Here is a 15642-nt window from a genome sequence, read left to right as displayed (position 1 = left end):
CTCCCGGCCGCTCACAGCAGTGTGGAGCCGCTTCCCCACCCTGCCCCTACCCCTCCTCCCCCCTTCCTTACTCCCTCCCTCCCCCCCGTCCTCCTCCTCCTCCTCCTCCACCCCACACACGCACACCCCCCCCCCCGGCCCGCCGATTTAAAGGGGCAGCGGCGCCAATCTGCGGGACCATGCCGAACTTCTGTGCGGCTCCCAACTGCACCCGCAAGAGCACCCAGTCCGACCTGGCCTTCTTCCGCTTCCCCCGGGACCCCGTCAGGTGAGACCGCCGCCGGCGCCGCCTCAGGAGGGCAGCCCGCGCCGCAGAGGGGCGGGTTTGGGCCGGGGGCGGGCTCGCCTTTCTCCTCAGGCCCCGCCGGCCCGCAGCTGTCCGCTCCGCCTGAGGAGATGCCGCGGCGGAGAGGCGCCTCCCTCCCTCCTCCCGTCCCTCGCAGCCCCTTTCCTCACCGGGGCGGACGCGCTGCGGTGCAGTGCAACGGGCCGCCCGGAGCTGCCGCCGCTCCCGGCGGAGGCCGCGCGCGCTGTGGCGCCGGGGGGGCGGGGCTCCGCGGGACCCTCCGGCCTGCGGCGGGGAGGCGGGCGAGCGGCTGCGCATGCGCCGCCGCCGCCGCCCCTTCTTCAGCCCTCCACCCTGCACCGGAGGGGGGGCGCGTCTCCTTGGGGTGGCTGCCTGGGTGTGAGAGAGGGTGCCTGGGTCTGAGGGGTTGCTTGTCTCTGTGCGGTGTGGGGCCTGAGGGGGTGAGGGGCTGCCTGACTCTGTGGGGTGTGAGGGGGTGCCTGGTTGTGAGGGGTGTGGGAGGGGGACCCTGTCTGTGAGAGGAGGGGGGGCTGCCTGGCTGTGAGGGCAGTAAGGGGCTGAGGGAGTGAGGGGCTGCTTGGCTGTGAAGGGAGTGGTGTGCTGAGGGAGTGGGGGGCGGTGAAGGGAGTGGGGTGCTGCCTGGCTCTGAGGGGAGTGGGGGGGCTGAGGGAGTGAGGGGCTGCCTGGCTGTGCAGGGTGTGAAGGAGTGTCTGGCTGTGAGGTGCTGCCTGGCTCTGCTGGGTGTGGGAGGAGGTGCACATCTATTAGGGGTGTGGGGCAGCTGGAGGGGTGCAGGAGCAATGGGATGAAGCAGGGGAGCCCACACAGGGCTAGCGCTGGCTCAGGTGGTGGAAGTCTGTCAGCTGTAGCGTGTGTATAGAGGCATGCGGCACTGGACAATGAGGTGTGTGCATGACAAATAGGCGCCAATATGACAGGCAGCTGTCACAGGATTGACAGGATGATGTTTGGTGGTGAAGCATCATGAGCAACAGCAAAAGTGGTGGGATATTCAAGTTCCCAATGGGTGGAAAGCAGGGATGGTGCACTGGTAGAGCAAGAAGTGTGTGAGTGAGAGGCCACGGAAGATACCATGAAAAATAAATATGCATTAGACATAACAACCATCACATAGAAGTTCACCTTTAAATCTACATAATGCTCTTAAAGTTGTTCGACTTAACTTGCTACTTAAAATTTTGGAAGGTGCAAAGGTGCTAGAGCAACACCAGTTATCTCTCTCTTAACAGTAAGTAATTAAGGCTGAAATTTTTGCCGATCTACAGAATCATAGAATTGTTAAGGTTGGAAAAGACCTCTATCATCATCAAGTCCAACCATTGAATATAGTTGCTTCCTTCCTTCCTTGAAGCTGCTTGGCCTGGTTGTTGGAAAACTTCAGAACCCATGGGAATTGTGGGTGCAGTTTTTTCTAAGAAAACAGTCCCCTGTAAAGCCGTTTCAAAAGAAGACACGAAAAGCTGTATTACTTGCATTAAAGTGAGGATAACCAAACCTCTTTCTGATGCCCGTATGCTACAAGGTTTTCTAGTACAATCCATGTGGCATATGTTTATGCTTTTAATGAAAACTGAAGTTGAAATAGCTGATCCCCTACTCTTAACCTTTCATTTGGGTGATTCACTCTTAGCATTGTCTCTTTCCATCCTCCATCCTGTGAAAGCTGCAGGTTCTTACGCAGTCAGAGGAATGACTGCAGTTCGTGCGGAATTCAAGAGATGTGGTGCTGTCTCAACTTTGGTCTTAATTTGTAAGGAGTCCATGCTGTAAAGTCTGAGTCGTGTCAAGTTGTGCAAAATTGGTCAATATGTGACAGTTTGTGGTATGAAGAAAACACCCCCTTGAGTTTATAATTTGTCTATTGAAAGGCATGTTGAATGAATGTTTTCCATGGTAGCAATGCAGAGATATATAAAAAATGTGCAGTTAATTAAACAATGCACTAATTTTAAATATTTTTTTACTAAATTTTGGAATTAGACTACTGCTACTTTTAACCACCATATGTGGAGGTTTAGAAATGAAAATCTTATGGAAAAAAAAATGCATGTCAGCTACAATGAGTTGGAACGATAAAGATTTATGGATGTTTCTTTTGCAAACATTGAAGTGGATCGCAGGCATGGTTTTAGGAATCATGTACTGGCTTAACATTTCTACAGTGTGAGAGTAACTACGCTTTCTGAGTGTATGGCTGTTTCATAATCCCTTTGAAGTAGTTCAGGCTAATACCATTAATGTTCCTCTAACAGAATAGAAGAAAGTAGAGTTAAAATTGACCCGGAAGGATCATATGGACCTTTCCACTGTCCAAAGGAAGGATAAGCTATACCTAAACTGTTTCTAGCATCTTTATTGTGCTCTTAAAACCATGCAGTGGCAAGGATAACAGTTTAAGTTCTCTACAAGATTTTCCCCCCAATATCCTACACCTTTCTCATTTAAACCTATGTTAAAATGTCCAAAGTTGATCATATGTTCTGTTTTAATAACAGCATTTAAAGATTGACAGAACCATGCAACCTTTTGGCTTTATCGACCGGAAGATGTTAACAGTTTGTTCTCCGGTTTGAACTACACCAGTCAGCTGCAGTTGTGAATGACAATGTGTTGCTTGGACTCCTTGCAGTCACAGAAACCCCTTACTGTTATAGGTCAAACTGGTCTGGCAAGTAAAGTACTTTATGCCAAAGATACATTGTTTGCACTTGGCAGCTTACAGTGAGAAGGTTGAGTATAACAGCATTAGAACACATCTTTAAAAATACATTTTAAGTTTAGAAAAAAATCATTGGTGAGAAATACATAGTCCCAGGTAAACTGTGTCTACTACATTACTGCTTTCAGTTTTTCCACAATAACTGAATAACAGCCTTTATGTTTTCCCAGTTTGGTGCTAAGCAGTTCCAGTTAGACATTCTAAGTCTCATCTTTGAGCGTTAGCAAGTCTGTGAGAGCTAACCAGTTAGTTAAGACCAGCTTCATTTATTGAGGCTACCTGAGAAAATGAGAAGGGGTGCACAGATTAGGCTTTGGTAAAGAACCAGCTGCATTTAATGGATGGTATACAGTGTCAAACATTAACATAAATAGACTCTTCTGTTACCTCAATAAGGATGCATATTTTATAGTTTTATACGGTCTAGGCAGTGATCCCCACAGAAAGATCTGTCTGTTTAACCCTCATCTGTGTTTCTGAGTCTGTTTGTCATGGTGGTTTGAGTGAAGGTGAGGTGTGAATATTTAGAACAGAACACTTCTTAAGCAAAGAGATGCTCTTTTACTGTGGTTGACCAATACTGAGGTAACATAAATGGGTTACACTCTATCTGTGCCTAAATAAAATGCCATTTGAGCTTCCATGAGGTGTCAGCAGATCTCGGAAAACACAAGGCTTGTGACTGAAGAAAACCACCTTAAAAGCTAATGAGCGATGCCTAGGCAGTGGTGTAATACACTGCATTGAAACAGTGTTTAATTTGTGCCAAATACTTTGCAGCTAAAGCACTTGTGCAACAGTATATTGTGTGCATTAGCTGAATACTAAAAAACTGGAGAAAATTTTACACATAACTATTCTAAAATCTTTTGAAGTGCTGCTTGGATCATAGAATCATTAAGGTTGGAAAAGACCTCTAGGATCATCAAGTCCAACCATCAAACCAACACTGCCAACCACGCAGAACTATGTTGGGTGATTTCAGGGCTCTGAACTTTTTCTTTGTTCTTTCATTCCTTGGAGAACATTCGATTTGGAGCCAAACCTGCAGCAAGACTGAAGGGTTGAGTATAGACTCAGATGGAGTTTGCATGTTTGAGTCCAGTTGCAAAACCTCTGCCATCTCCCTCTAGTCCTGTAGCTACCTGACAAAATGTCAATGGTCCAGCCTTTGCCCGTAGTTTCCTACGTGTCTAGAGCTCCAGCTACCGATCCGCGGCTCCGATGGGATGAGGAGCTTGATGCTTGTGTCTGATCAGGATCCACAAACTGGGGCTCTGCATGCCAGATTCTTTCCGATCGTGTGCTCAGTGTTGACTTCAGGCAACGGCTGCAGCCGCTTCTATGTAACTGGAGGAAGTTGGGAAGGGAGAGGAGTGTTGGGTGATTAATTTAATCTTTGTGAGACTCGTTTCCCGAGTAAGTCCTGTCTGAAAAGCTCACAATGTCTTTCACCATCACTCATTACTCTGACCTGGTCCCTGGTTATTACTAGTATCTACTTGTTCTCTGGTGGGCAGCAACATTGGAAGTGAAGGGATTGAGGCTGATATTTGACTGACCTTGACAACTGTGTGCCAGTTTGGTAACAGCAATGCTGCATCTAGGTTTGTCCCTGTGTGGTTGCCAGGAGGGGATTTAGAGGAGTTATCATAATGTGAGGGGCACTGCCTTTGCTCCCTGGCAGTCTTCCTCGGCTCCCCTGAGTCACTGAGAGAGGCAGGTAGGACCACTAGGGTCAGGCTCTTCCTCTGGATACCCCCCTGGACTGAAACCCTCCCCACTGACCATAAGGGAGGCTCATCAGCCTTTGTGACAGCCCGATGCAATCACCTTTAATGAGTTATCTAGTAATCAGCACCCACTCAGAAAGTATGAGAGCCAGTTTCAATATAATCTGCATGCTAAAGGTCTCCCCTGTAAAAAGACTCTGCTTATACCATTTGGTTAAATGAAGAACGCTCTTCCTGTTCTTCTGGTGGTGTGATTGCATGGTCCAGGCAAGAGTACAAGGTTGGTGGTGACAAAAAAATTGTGCAAGAAATGGTATTGGTTTTCTTATTATTTTACGTTATTGTTAAGGGTACATTGTGTAGGTTTGTGAGAGCAGTATTAGAAATTATTTCTATTTTACAGCACTTGCTGAAACTGTTACTTTGGTATTTTGCATGAACGAAAAATTAAGATGCACAAATGGTTCAGCCAGCAGAGATCAGGATCCAGGATTGCCCCCGTTCATCTTCACAGTCACCCTTTGCTGTACTCGGTTAAAGTAGAGGTGATGGTGTATCTACTCAGAGCTGTGGATTTCCTCCTTTGGGCTGCCCACCAAAATGTCTGGCGAGACAGCCTTCATTCCAAATTGTTGAATAATCACTAATTATTTTCCTTCCTTCTTGCCTCTGTGAGCAATAATTCCATGTTTGCAGTCAAAACTAATAATAATAAAATTGCTTTCTCATAACTTCTAGCTGTTTGTTTGGTCAGGACCCGTCTTCTTTTTACTTTAGGAATAAAAAAGAAGATTTAAAGCCTTTTGTTTTAAAGTGGATCAAGTAATTTTTTCACTTTCATGAACTTCAGCAATGATTGGGTTGAGGGGAGATCTCCCCCACTTTGCCCTGCTGAAACAGCAGACTCTTCATGTAACTTCTCTGTGGAGGTTCCTGGAACTTTGTGGACATTGCCAACATGTACCAATTAATAAAAAATGACACCACAACACTTTGAAATACGAGTCCATGTTGAAAAGTATGTAGTAAAGTGGTGGATTGTAAAGTAAAATAAGTCACTGAGACTGTAGTGAAAGTTCCTTCTTCTCTTGGTGTAGAATTATCGTGATATCACTGTAATTCTTTATAATGTAGCTGCTTCTGGCATTTTTGAGCTTGTCTGGGGAAGGATTTACCCTCGGAGGAATGGGAGCTCGTGTAACCCCTCTGTACAGTTAGAATAACAAACAAATCATCCGTCGTGTTCATGTGAAGGTTTTTAGTCATCTGCATGGTACCTTTTCGACTCACTGTTGACTTATGTGCCATTGTGAATTGGTGGCTCTGTGGTGCCACAAGGTGTAAGCAGGCACATTAAAATAATGCAGCTGCGGAGGGTTGTTTTTGCAGGAAGGAAATGTTTTGGTTTTTTAAAAAAAACTTTTAAATACAGAGATATCAATAGCTGCTGGTGTCTTGTTAATTTACATACATATTTTTACTGCACAAATGAAACAGCAGATCGGTTTTACTGGAGTAGCTGTGCAGAATCAGTCTATGCATGTTGCTGCTCGTAGCACCCCATAGCAAGAAAGTGATTGCAGAGACCCCGGTGGGGGGAAGTACAAGCTGACTAATGCATTTGCATCAATTACTGCAAGTGTTTTACTCACCAGAGGAAACAGTTTCTTGGGTATCTGAAAGGAGCCCTGTTAGTAGGGGAAATGTTTCTTTAGCTCTGTGTTAAATCTCAGATAACTATTCCAAAGCAGAAGTAACTGTTGTAAAAATACACATCTAACAAAAACTTACTTCAGGCATGTGAGCGCTATCTGTAGAATGATTGTTTTTTTTTTAATTATTATTTCCCTTTTCAAAAATCTACTATAAACTCCCCAGTGACCACAATAAGTAAGAAAAATGCTGTGTTTTGGAGGGAGGCAGAGAAGGCAACTATTTTAATAGCTGCCTTCGAAAACTTTGACTTTAGTCAGCAAGCACATCTCATTCTTTTTTAACTTATTAAGGTTAAATTCTTAAGAATTAAATGGTCAGTTTCATGAGCAAGTGCCTTACAATCTGCTCTGTGTGTGTGTGAGAGACAAAGGCGAAAACGTATAAATTAAGGGAGAAGATTCCTGAATCTGCTGAGGCAGTGTTAAGCGGTGAACAAAAGGAGAAAACAAATTTTTTTTAAAAAGATGTGATGGTAAGTTACGCGGAAGGCATACAGAACTTTCCTTAGCTGTGCACAAAGCGCAGGTCTCGCTGCACTCCAATTTTGAGTACTGTTTGAAATTGTAGGGGATTTTGTTTTATCTTAAAACTAGCTAATTCTTTTGCTTGCATGCAGATGTCAAAGATGGGTAGAGAACTGTCGAAGGGCAGATTTAGAAGATAAAACTCCAGATCAACTCAACAAGCATTACAGATTGTGTGCTAAACATTTTGAGACTTCTATGATATGTCGAAGCGTAAGTAAAACCAAGCGTTTGTTTGTTACGTCTTGCAAAATGTGACTAACGTTTTTCATCAGAACACTGCGTTTTAATCTTTGATCTCCTGGGTAACTGGTCCCTGGGAAAATTAATCTCTTAGTCTTAATTGAGATCATTGTCATGGTCTGGGGCATCGCAGATGTTGGCACAAAGGATGAGGTGGAAATGAGCAGCTGGGGAAGAGAAAAGCAGAGCTGCTCCCGCTGGTTTAATATGTTTGTGGAGCCCTGGTCTTCACTGCAGTTCTTTCCTCACGCAAAGCAATGCTCATTTTGTTTATTGTCACTAGATGTTACAACATTATATAAATTTATTGGGTGGAAGTATGTAAGTTTGCATACCTCTAATTATTTAATATCATTAATGTGCTGTTACTGAAGCGAGCGAGATTCAGTTAAATTACTCTGTTGTGGCCAAGAGGTTTAAACATTCTTTGCAGCTGTCAAGCATTTGCTTCCTGTTATATTTTATCCAGCTAAAATCAGCGCACTATTTCCTGTTAATGAAATAATAGCTTTTAATGCTTCTTGTTAACATGATAATGCTGATTATAACAGCTTACATAACAGTTGGAAATGGTGGATTTGGGGCTTTGTATCAAGTTTTAATTTCCAGGCTGAATTTTACATTAATATGTAGGCAAGATCAGTCCTTTAGTTATTAAGGATAATTAAAATACACAGGTCAGACTTGGAGCTCCTGGCGGTGTTACACATGGCAGGGTCTCTGAGCAGCCAGCATCCCAGAAGCAAACGAATGTTGGAGATAATTCTGAATCTGAAATGATGCTTTATGAAACTCAGTTTGTTTAAAATGTATTTCAGTCTAATGACAGTGTAAACATAATCAGTTAAAATCCTGTACTTACTGGAAATTAGCCAGTTTAGACATGTAAGTTTATAATATATCCAAACAAAATTTTTCTTTAACTGCTAGAAACATTTACATGATCGTCTAGAAGTCTTTTCTTCCTCCTGCTTATTTGACAGATACATTTTCCTTCAATATGATCTTTCACAGTAGTGGTTTCTGGAATTCCTAAGTCTACATAACGAAGGAGTTGAACATTTTTATTGTGAAAATGGTTATGTGATTGCATCTAGAATTGTGAAATAAGTAATAAACCCCAAAGTTTAATAGTAACAAAAGGTTTCCTTTCTGATGCATAGATGTCTTTTTATCCAGAAAAAACCCCCATTGTATTATGGTATTAATTATTGCATCTGGGGTCTTTGATGTGAAGATAATGGGCAAGAAAAGGTGTTTATGGTTTGGGTTAGAATGGTGGGGTTCTTTTAAGTATCTCCCTTCTCATGTTCAGTGTTCTCTTGATATCCTAAAAAGCGGATGACATAGCTTTCTCTTTGTTTTGAAACATCAGAAAGTGAAAATACTTTTTTTTTAAAAAAAAAGGAGGAAAAAATGGCATCTGAAGGTCTGGGGGCTTTTAGTGCATGGAGAGGGAGAACCTCCCAGAGATATCCCTCATCTAGATGTCTGTCTTCCTGCAGAGCCCTTACAGAACGGTTTTACGGGATAATGCTGTGCCAACTATATTTGATCTTACGAGTCATTTGAACAATCCACACAGCAGACATCGGAAAAGGATAAAAGAGCTGGTAAGTATTTAATGTAAGACTTCTTTTTATTATTAAAAAAATAAAAGTAAGTAAGTTCATGTGAAACTTTTGGGTAAAAGTCTCAAATAACAATATTTAACAATTGGGTGTTTGCTTTTTCTATACTGCCTAGTCTAGTATCTTTTTGTTGATTATAAGTTAAATGCCCAAATATTATGCTGATAAATTTTATCAACTAAGGGAGGCTTAATGCAATAGGCTGGAAATGAAATGCGTTGATCCAGAGCTGATTCCGTCTTCCAAAGAAAGTGCATATCTTCCTTTTGTTTGTTCTTACAGCGCTGACTACAACTTATGCATAGTACCGCGAAATCCTTGCTGTGTATTGATTGTGATCTTCAGTTCACACGTTGTTTAACTTTTCAAGTCTGCACCAATTCAGACATGCTTGTTTTAGCTTGTTCTTGAGAAGTAGATCCACGTATAAAACCAAGATCAAGCAGTTTCTTGTGGAATTGCATCTTGTCGATACCTCTTTTGTGTCATTTACAGAGAAAGTGTCTCTAGGTCTCTGTCGTTATAAGTATACTGACAAGAGGAATTCAACTCCTAAACTCTGCTTATATGTTGGAAAATTACAGACAAATTCTAAATAATTTTTTGTGAGTTTGAGTCTGTTTATTGACTGAAAATAGAGTTAAAGGTGGTTCTGTCTACTGGCAGTGCGTGTTCATAGTGAAACAGATTTCTTTAATGGAATCTATTTAAGAATAATTATAAAATATATATTGAACAAACTCTTAATATAAATATGGGGTTCTAAGCAGTAGCAGCAAACTGCTCTCACGTAGTCAGTAGATCTGTGTCGTGGCAGCAATAAAGTAACCTGAAGAAACCTCCTTCTCTCTTGGACTTCCTAGCACTTTTTGGTAAATATTAACACTCTTAAAATGATCTCATCTACAATATTTGTATCTGATCATGATGTACTTTAATATTTTAAAGCATGTGCTAGACAGTATCATCAATATAAGTTTGGTTTTTGGTTTGTTTTTTGTTGTTTTTTAAAGAGTGAAGATGAAATAAGGACACTGAAGCAACAAAAGAGTAAGTAGGCAAAATAATCGAGTTCATCAAAACTTTGTTATTAAGGCTGGTAAGGTCATGCGGGACATGTGACTGTAAGTTTACATGTATCAGGAGGATAATTGAGCTGCTGCTTGATTCAGACAGCCAGTCTAAACTCTTTCCAAAACACTCATTTGCTTTTAAACTGGAAACATTTTTCCTTGGACTCCAGTAACTTAAAGGTAATGGGAGTAGGAGGGGAAAGCAAATGTTATGTTTCATTCATGTTATCGTGACACAGTATTTTATGTTTTCTAGTTGATGAAGCTTTTGAGCGGGAACAGGCAACTCAAGAATTGAATGAAAGCAATGAACAAAATGCCGTCTCGGAGGAAGGAGGGGAAGAACAAGAGGAAGAAGCTGTTCCCTTAACACTGGAAGAAAGAGAAAACAAAGATTACCTGAAATCTTTGTTTGAAATTTTGATCCTAATGGGTAAACAAAATATTCCTTTGGATGGCCATAGTGTTGATGAGCTTCCAGAAGGTATTTTTACTTCAGATAACTTTCAGGCTCTGCTGGAATATAGAATTAATGCTGGGGATGAAGTTCTGAGGAAACGATTTGAGATGACTGCAGTCAATCTTGAGTATTGTTCAAAAACTCAGCAGAAACAAATGCTTGAGATCTGTGAAAGCTGTGTTAGAGAAGAGACACTGAGGGAAGTGAGAGACTCGCACTTCTTTTCTATTGTCACCGATGAAGTAGTAGACATAGCGGGAGAGGAGCATTTGCCTGTGTTGGTGAGGTTTGTTGATGATTCTCATAATCTAAGAGAAGAATTCATAGGGTTTTTACCTTATGAGGCTGATCCTGAAATCTTAGCTGTAAAGTTCCACACGACTATTACTGAAAAGTGGGGACTAAACATGGAGTACTGCCGTGGCCAAGCCTACATCGTCTCCAGCGGGTTTGCTTCTAAAATGAAAGTTGTGGCTACAAGACTCTTGGAAAAGTACCCACAAGCTGTGTACACGCTGTGTTCCTCTTGTGCCTTAAATGTTTGGCTGGCAAAATCTGTTCCTGTCGTTGGCGTTTCCATTGCGTTAGGAACAATCGAAGAAGTTTACTGTCTTTTTAATCAGTCTCCGCAATTACTGTTAGAACTGGACAACACAATTTCTGTTCTTTTTCAGAACAATGAGGAGAAGGGTAATGAGCTGAAGGAGATCTGCCGTTCTCAGTGGACAGGCAGGCACGATACTTTTGAGGTTTTAGTGGACCTCATGCAAGCGTTGGTACTGTGCTTGGATGCGGTAAGCAGCGACTCGTCCATCAGGTGGAACAACTTCATTGCCGGCCGAGCGTTTGTACTTTCAAGTGCATTAACAGATTTTGACTTCATTGTCACTATTGTAATTCTGAAAAATGTCCTGTCTTTTACAAGAGCGTTTGGAAAAAATCTCCAAGGACAAACATCAGATGTGTTCTTTGCGGCTAGCAGCTTAACAGCAGTGTTGCATTCTCTGAATGAAGTGATGGAGAACATTGAAGTTTACCATGAATTTTGGTTTGAGGAGGCAACAAATTTGGCTACCAAACTGGATGTACAAATTAAACTCCCAGGGAAATTTCGCAGGGCTCAACAAGGTAACTTGGACTCTGAAGTAACGTCAGAAAATTACTACAAAGAAATCCTTAGTGTCCCCACAGTAGAGCATATTATTCAAGAATTAAAAGATATATTCTCAGAACAACATTTAAAAGCTCTTAAGTGTTTATCATTGGTGCCCTCGGTCATGGGGCAGCTGAAATTCAATACGTCTGAGGAGCATCACGCTGACATGTATAAAAATGACTTGCCTAATCCAGACACACTTTCTGCTGAGCTTCATTGTTGGAGAATCAAGTGGAAGCACAGAGGAAAAGATATTGAACTTCCAGCTACTATTTATGAAGCACTTCACTTGCCTGACATCAAGTTTTTCCCTAACGTTTACGCCTTGCTTAAAGTCTTGTGCATACTTCCAGTGATGAAGGTGGAGAATGAAAAATATGAGATAGGACGGAAGCGCTTAAAGGCGTACCTGAAAAACACCTTGAGAGAGCAAAGGTCATGCAACCTGGCTTTGCTGAACATAAACTTTGATATCAAACATGACTTAGATTTAATGGTGGACACCTACATTAAACTCTATCCAGATAAGGTGGAATTTCAAGAAGACTTTATTCCCTCAAACAACTCTGAAGTAACAGAAGACTCTTAATTTTTTTAAGCTCTAACCAATCTGTTGAAACAGCTTTTTCTTAATTACGTTCCAACGCTAAGAAAAAAAAACAACTGTGAAATCTGTAACATCACTGCAATTGTATTTCCATTTTAGGTCTCGGGCTGAAGAAGCCACGGTCAGTGACCCAAATTATGTTTTGTTAGTCCGCATTAAATGTGTTATGTGAACAAAACCAAGCCTGAAAATAAGCCCGTGCTCTTGGCAGAGGTGCTTTTTGCATCTGATTGACTTAACTAGGTGCTCGTTTACTTTATTGCATCTTGGAAAAAGTAATTGTGGTTGTAGATTGGATGGGGCTGTTACACACTTGCTTATAAATTAGGATAAGAAAAAAACCAATGTTAAAAAGAGCGTATTCCATTTCAGTTCTGTTACTTAGGATTTTATTCTTTTTGAAAACTTTTTAAAAAAGTCTTCGATGGATATTTAATTGGCGTTTTGGAGAGTGGATTCAGCTGTTGCACGATCCCCGTGCCGTGGACTGTTCTCGGTGTAAAGTGAATGTTAGTGGTATAGAGGTACGTTTGTGGTTTTGTTGGAGGAGTCAGCTGCTTTCATCTCTGGATGACTGTTTACATTCCTTTGTGTGAGACACAAACCTTCTCTTTTTTTTCTTTAGGCTTTTAAGAGGCATGGCAGGAGTATTGAAATTCCTAAAAGACACTAATAACTTAGAACTTATTCCACAAACTTTGAAATCTGCTCGTTCTATCATGACTCTGACACAAACCCGTGCATCTTCTTGTCTGTTTATTTGTAAACTCACCCACGAAAGACTAAAATAAGAGTTCATTCTTTGTCTAGAAGTAAGATGGAAAATATTGCTGTTATTTTTGGCAAGAATGAAACATTTTTGTACAGTTTATTGCAATTTAAAATAAAATGTGAATTGCTTTTTACATAGTATTGAATTTCTTAGTAAAGCTGTGCCTCTTCAAGAAGGTGTATTTTGTAAGGTACCTTCTTAGTTTTGGCAATTTTTTTCTCCGTTGTTTTTGCAGTTCTAGTGAGTGGCGTTGTCTTAAGACACAGGATACTTTGTGTAAAAGCACTTTTGATCTGTATGTTCTCCTGAAGGGTTGGTTTTTTAAAATATTTTGAGATAGCGCTAAATACACGCCTTTTAATTGTCAAGTTCTGCCTGAAACAGGTGGAAATCAAATTTGAAATGGTTAAAAAGTTAAGTTTTGCAGCTATCCTGATGCATGCCAGCTTTACAACTGATTTACAGTTGTCCTTTTATGTACTTCCCGGTTGCAGGGGGAAAGGCCCCCAGCAACAGAAAATGGCTTGATTGTACAGACTGTGACAAATACAGTTCTTAATGTTTCATTGCATTGAAACGTTAAGAAGAAATTGGGGGGGGGGGGGGGGGGGGAAGCCTTTACTAAGTAATTTTAGGTATTAAAGTGGCTATGTGCATCTTAAGAAATGCTTTCAGGAGCTTTTATTTACATTGGAGTAGTAAAAATTGCTCAAAAAAGTATTATCTTCTCTTTCCACTGCTATCTGTATATGCTTTCTGGCATGCTTTCGTGTTAATGCAATTGTTGCCTCGATCAGTAAAGTGTTTTAGCTAATAGCTTGCTCTGTTCCTCTTAATATATGAAAATAGCCCACATCTATGTTAATGCTATTAAAAAAAAAAGGCATTTTTTCATTAGAAGCTGTATGGAAAATTGTCTTTTTTTTAAAGAAGATCTCAGTTACAATTTTAATAAAATAAATAAATGAATCTTTCCCATCCTGGGAATGTCTGTGAGTTCCCCGGCTAAAGACAGCACCGCAAGGTGGTCGTGACCTCTGAGCTTGTGAGCCCCGTGTCGGTAACGTCAGGTTCTTGATTAATTGTTATCGATAAAGGCGGGGTGAGCCCAGGCTTACGGCCATAACTGGGGAAGGAAGCTCGGTACCCAGTGCCATACAATTGGCCAAAAGAGCTGAAGGCTGCCTTCCAACTGTGTAAATGAGATCTTTTTGACCGATGTGCTGAGGGAAATTGAAGAAGGGAGATGCAGTAAAACACCCTTTTAGCCACTGAAGTGTCCTCTGGAGCTCGGCTGAGACATACAGTTGTGACTGGTGTTGCTAATTAGCTGCCTCCAAGAGCCTTGACTGCTTGGTGGGCTTGGTTGTTGCGCAGCCATTCACAGAGGTGCTTAGATTGTCTGTAATCGGGCAGAAGCTCCTTATTTAGCCTGTGTGAGTTGTCCTGTTGGTGAGGAATGCCTCATTCTTCAGGCATGTCAGGGCATCACTTAAGAACCTGTAGTCTGATTAGCGACGGCTTGGCGGGATGCGGAGGAATAGCAGATTGCAGTGGTTGGTACCCCTTTATCTGAAGAGATTTGTGTGGAGGAAAACCGTTTACTGAGACTGAAGCAGTTCCCATCTTATTTCTGGGGGTGCAGAGAAGGGATGGAACTGAAGTGGAATCTGGTAATACAATTTTAAAGCAAACACTATTGCTGGAGCAGGTCAGAGACTGACAGAAGTATCTGAAAATGGGACAAATAATCACCCAAGATAAATTTTGATTACTCTTCTGTTTTTTTTTAAAACAGATTCTTGAGACAGAGGAAATTGTCATCATAAATATCATGCCAGTTCAGGGCATTAAGTATTTCAAGGGTGCATCTGAGGTATTTACCTTGCTTTGACCTGGCTTTTTGGCACATTCTATGTAACAAAGCAATATGTCTGCTTAAATTATTTTAAGTATCACTGCTGAGAAATTAATGTATTTTAGGGAAAGTGGATTTTCCTTAGCTGCTCAGCTGATTGTGATTTGTGAAGGCGATGTTCATCTTCAGAGTACACAAACTCGCTTTCCTTTTCCCATGCACAGAATTCCTGTTAGAAATCACTGTTGCTTCTTCAAAAAATAGTATGTAGCTTTCTGTCTCCTGTAACATTATTTCTGTCACTGGCTGAAGAAATCCTGTAACCACTGGTTTGGCTGCCAAGGTTCTGCTGTAAAGAAGCGGAGGGCCAGAACCACTTAATGATCCTGGGTGCAGCCACCCCGTTCCCCCCGCGCTCTGTTTCTGTGAAACACTGCGAATCTCAGAGTTGCCAGAAACATCCCAATTACTTTAAGAAGGTGAAAATAAATCTCTGCTGGATCTGTTTCAAGAAACAGTTGCTAACCTAGAATAACAATAGGTGTTACCCCAAAGCAGGCTTAACATTCAATAACTTCCAGACCTCTAATGCTCCCAACTTTCCCTAAGGAAAACAATTCTTACAAAGAATAGCAGTCCCCCCAACATTTTGCCTATGTGTAAGTAGTGAGGCATCAGCAAAGAAAATGGAGTTCGAAATCATACACAGACCTGCAGCAATTTCAAAATATGCATGTTCATTATAGGTTTTCTTTACTTTGGGAAATAACAGTGTTATGGAGAATTCAATGAACGTGCTCTGTAATTCAATAATTGTCGTTT

The 15642-nt window shown here is 41.5% G+C and overlaps 1 protein-coding gene across 1 annotated transcript; it reads left to right on the top strand.

The window, feature by feature from the left end:
- Positions 1–14749, top strand: THAP12 (THAP domain containing 12). Its single transcript, XM_075113549.1, has 5 exons — positions 1–268; positions 7113–7233; positions 8769–8876; positions 9908–9944; positions 10224–14749. Exons 1-5 carry the CDS (start codon positions 180–182, stop codon positions 12170–12172), a joined length of 2304 nt encoding a protein of 767 aa, XP_074969650.1. The 5' UTR covers positions 1–179; the 3' UTR covers positions 12173–14749.
- The last annotated feature ends 893 nt before the right edge of the window (positions 14750–15642 follow it).

The sequence above is a fragment of the Phalacrocorax aristotelis genome, chromosome 1 (genome assembly GCF_949628215.1).
Source record: "Phalacrocorax aristotelis chromosome 1, bGulAri2.1, whole genome shotgun sequence".
Taxonomy (NCBI): domain Eukaryota; kingdom Metazoa; phylum Chordata; class Aves; order Suliformes; family Phalacrocoracidae; genus Phalacrocorax; species Phalacrocorax aristotelis.
The sequence above is the reverse complement of the archived record's forward strand: the minus strand, read 5'-3'. Positions and strand labels throughout refer to the sequence as shown.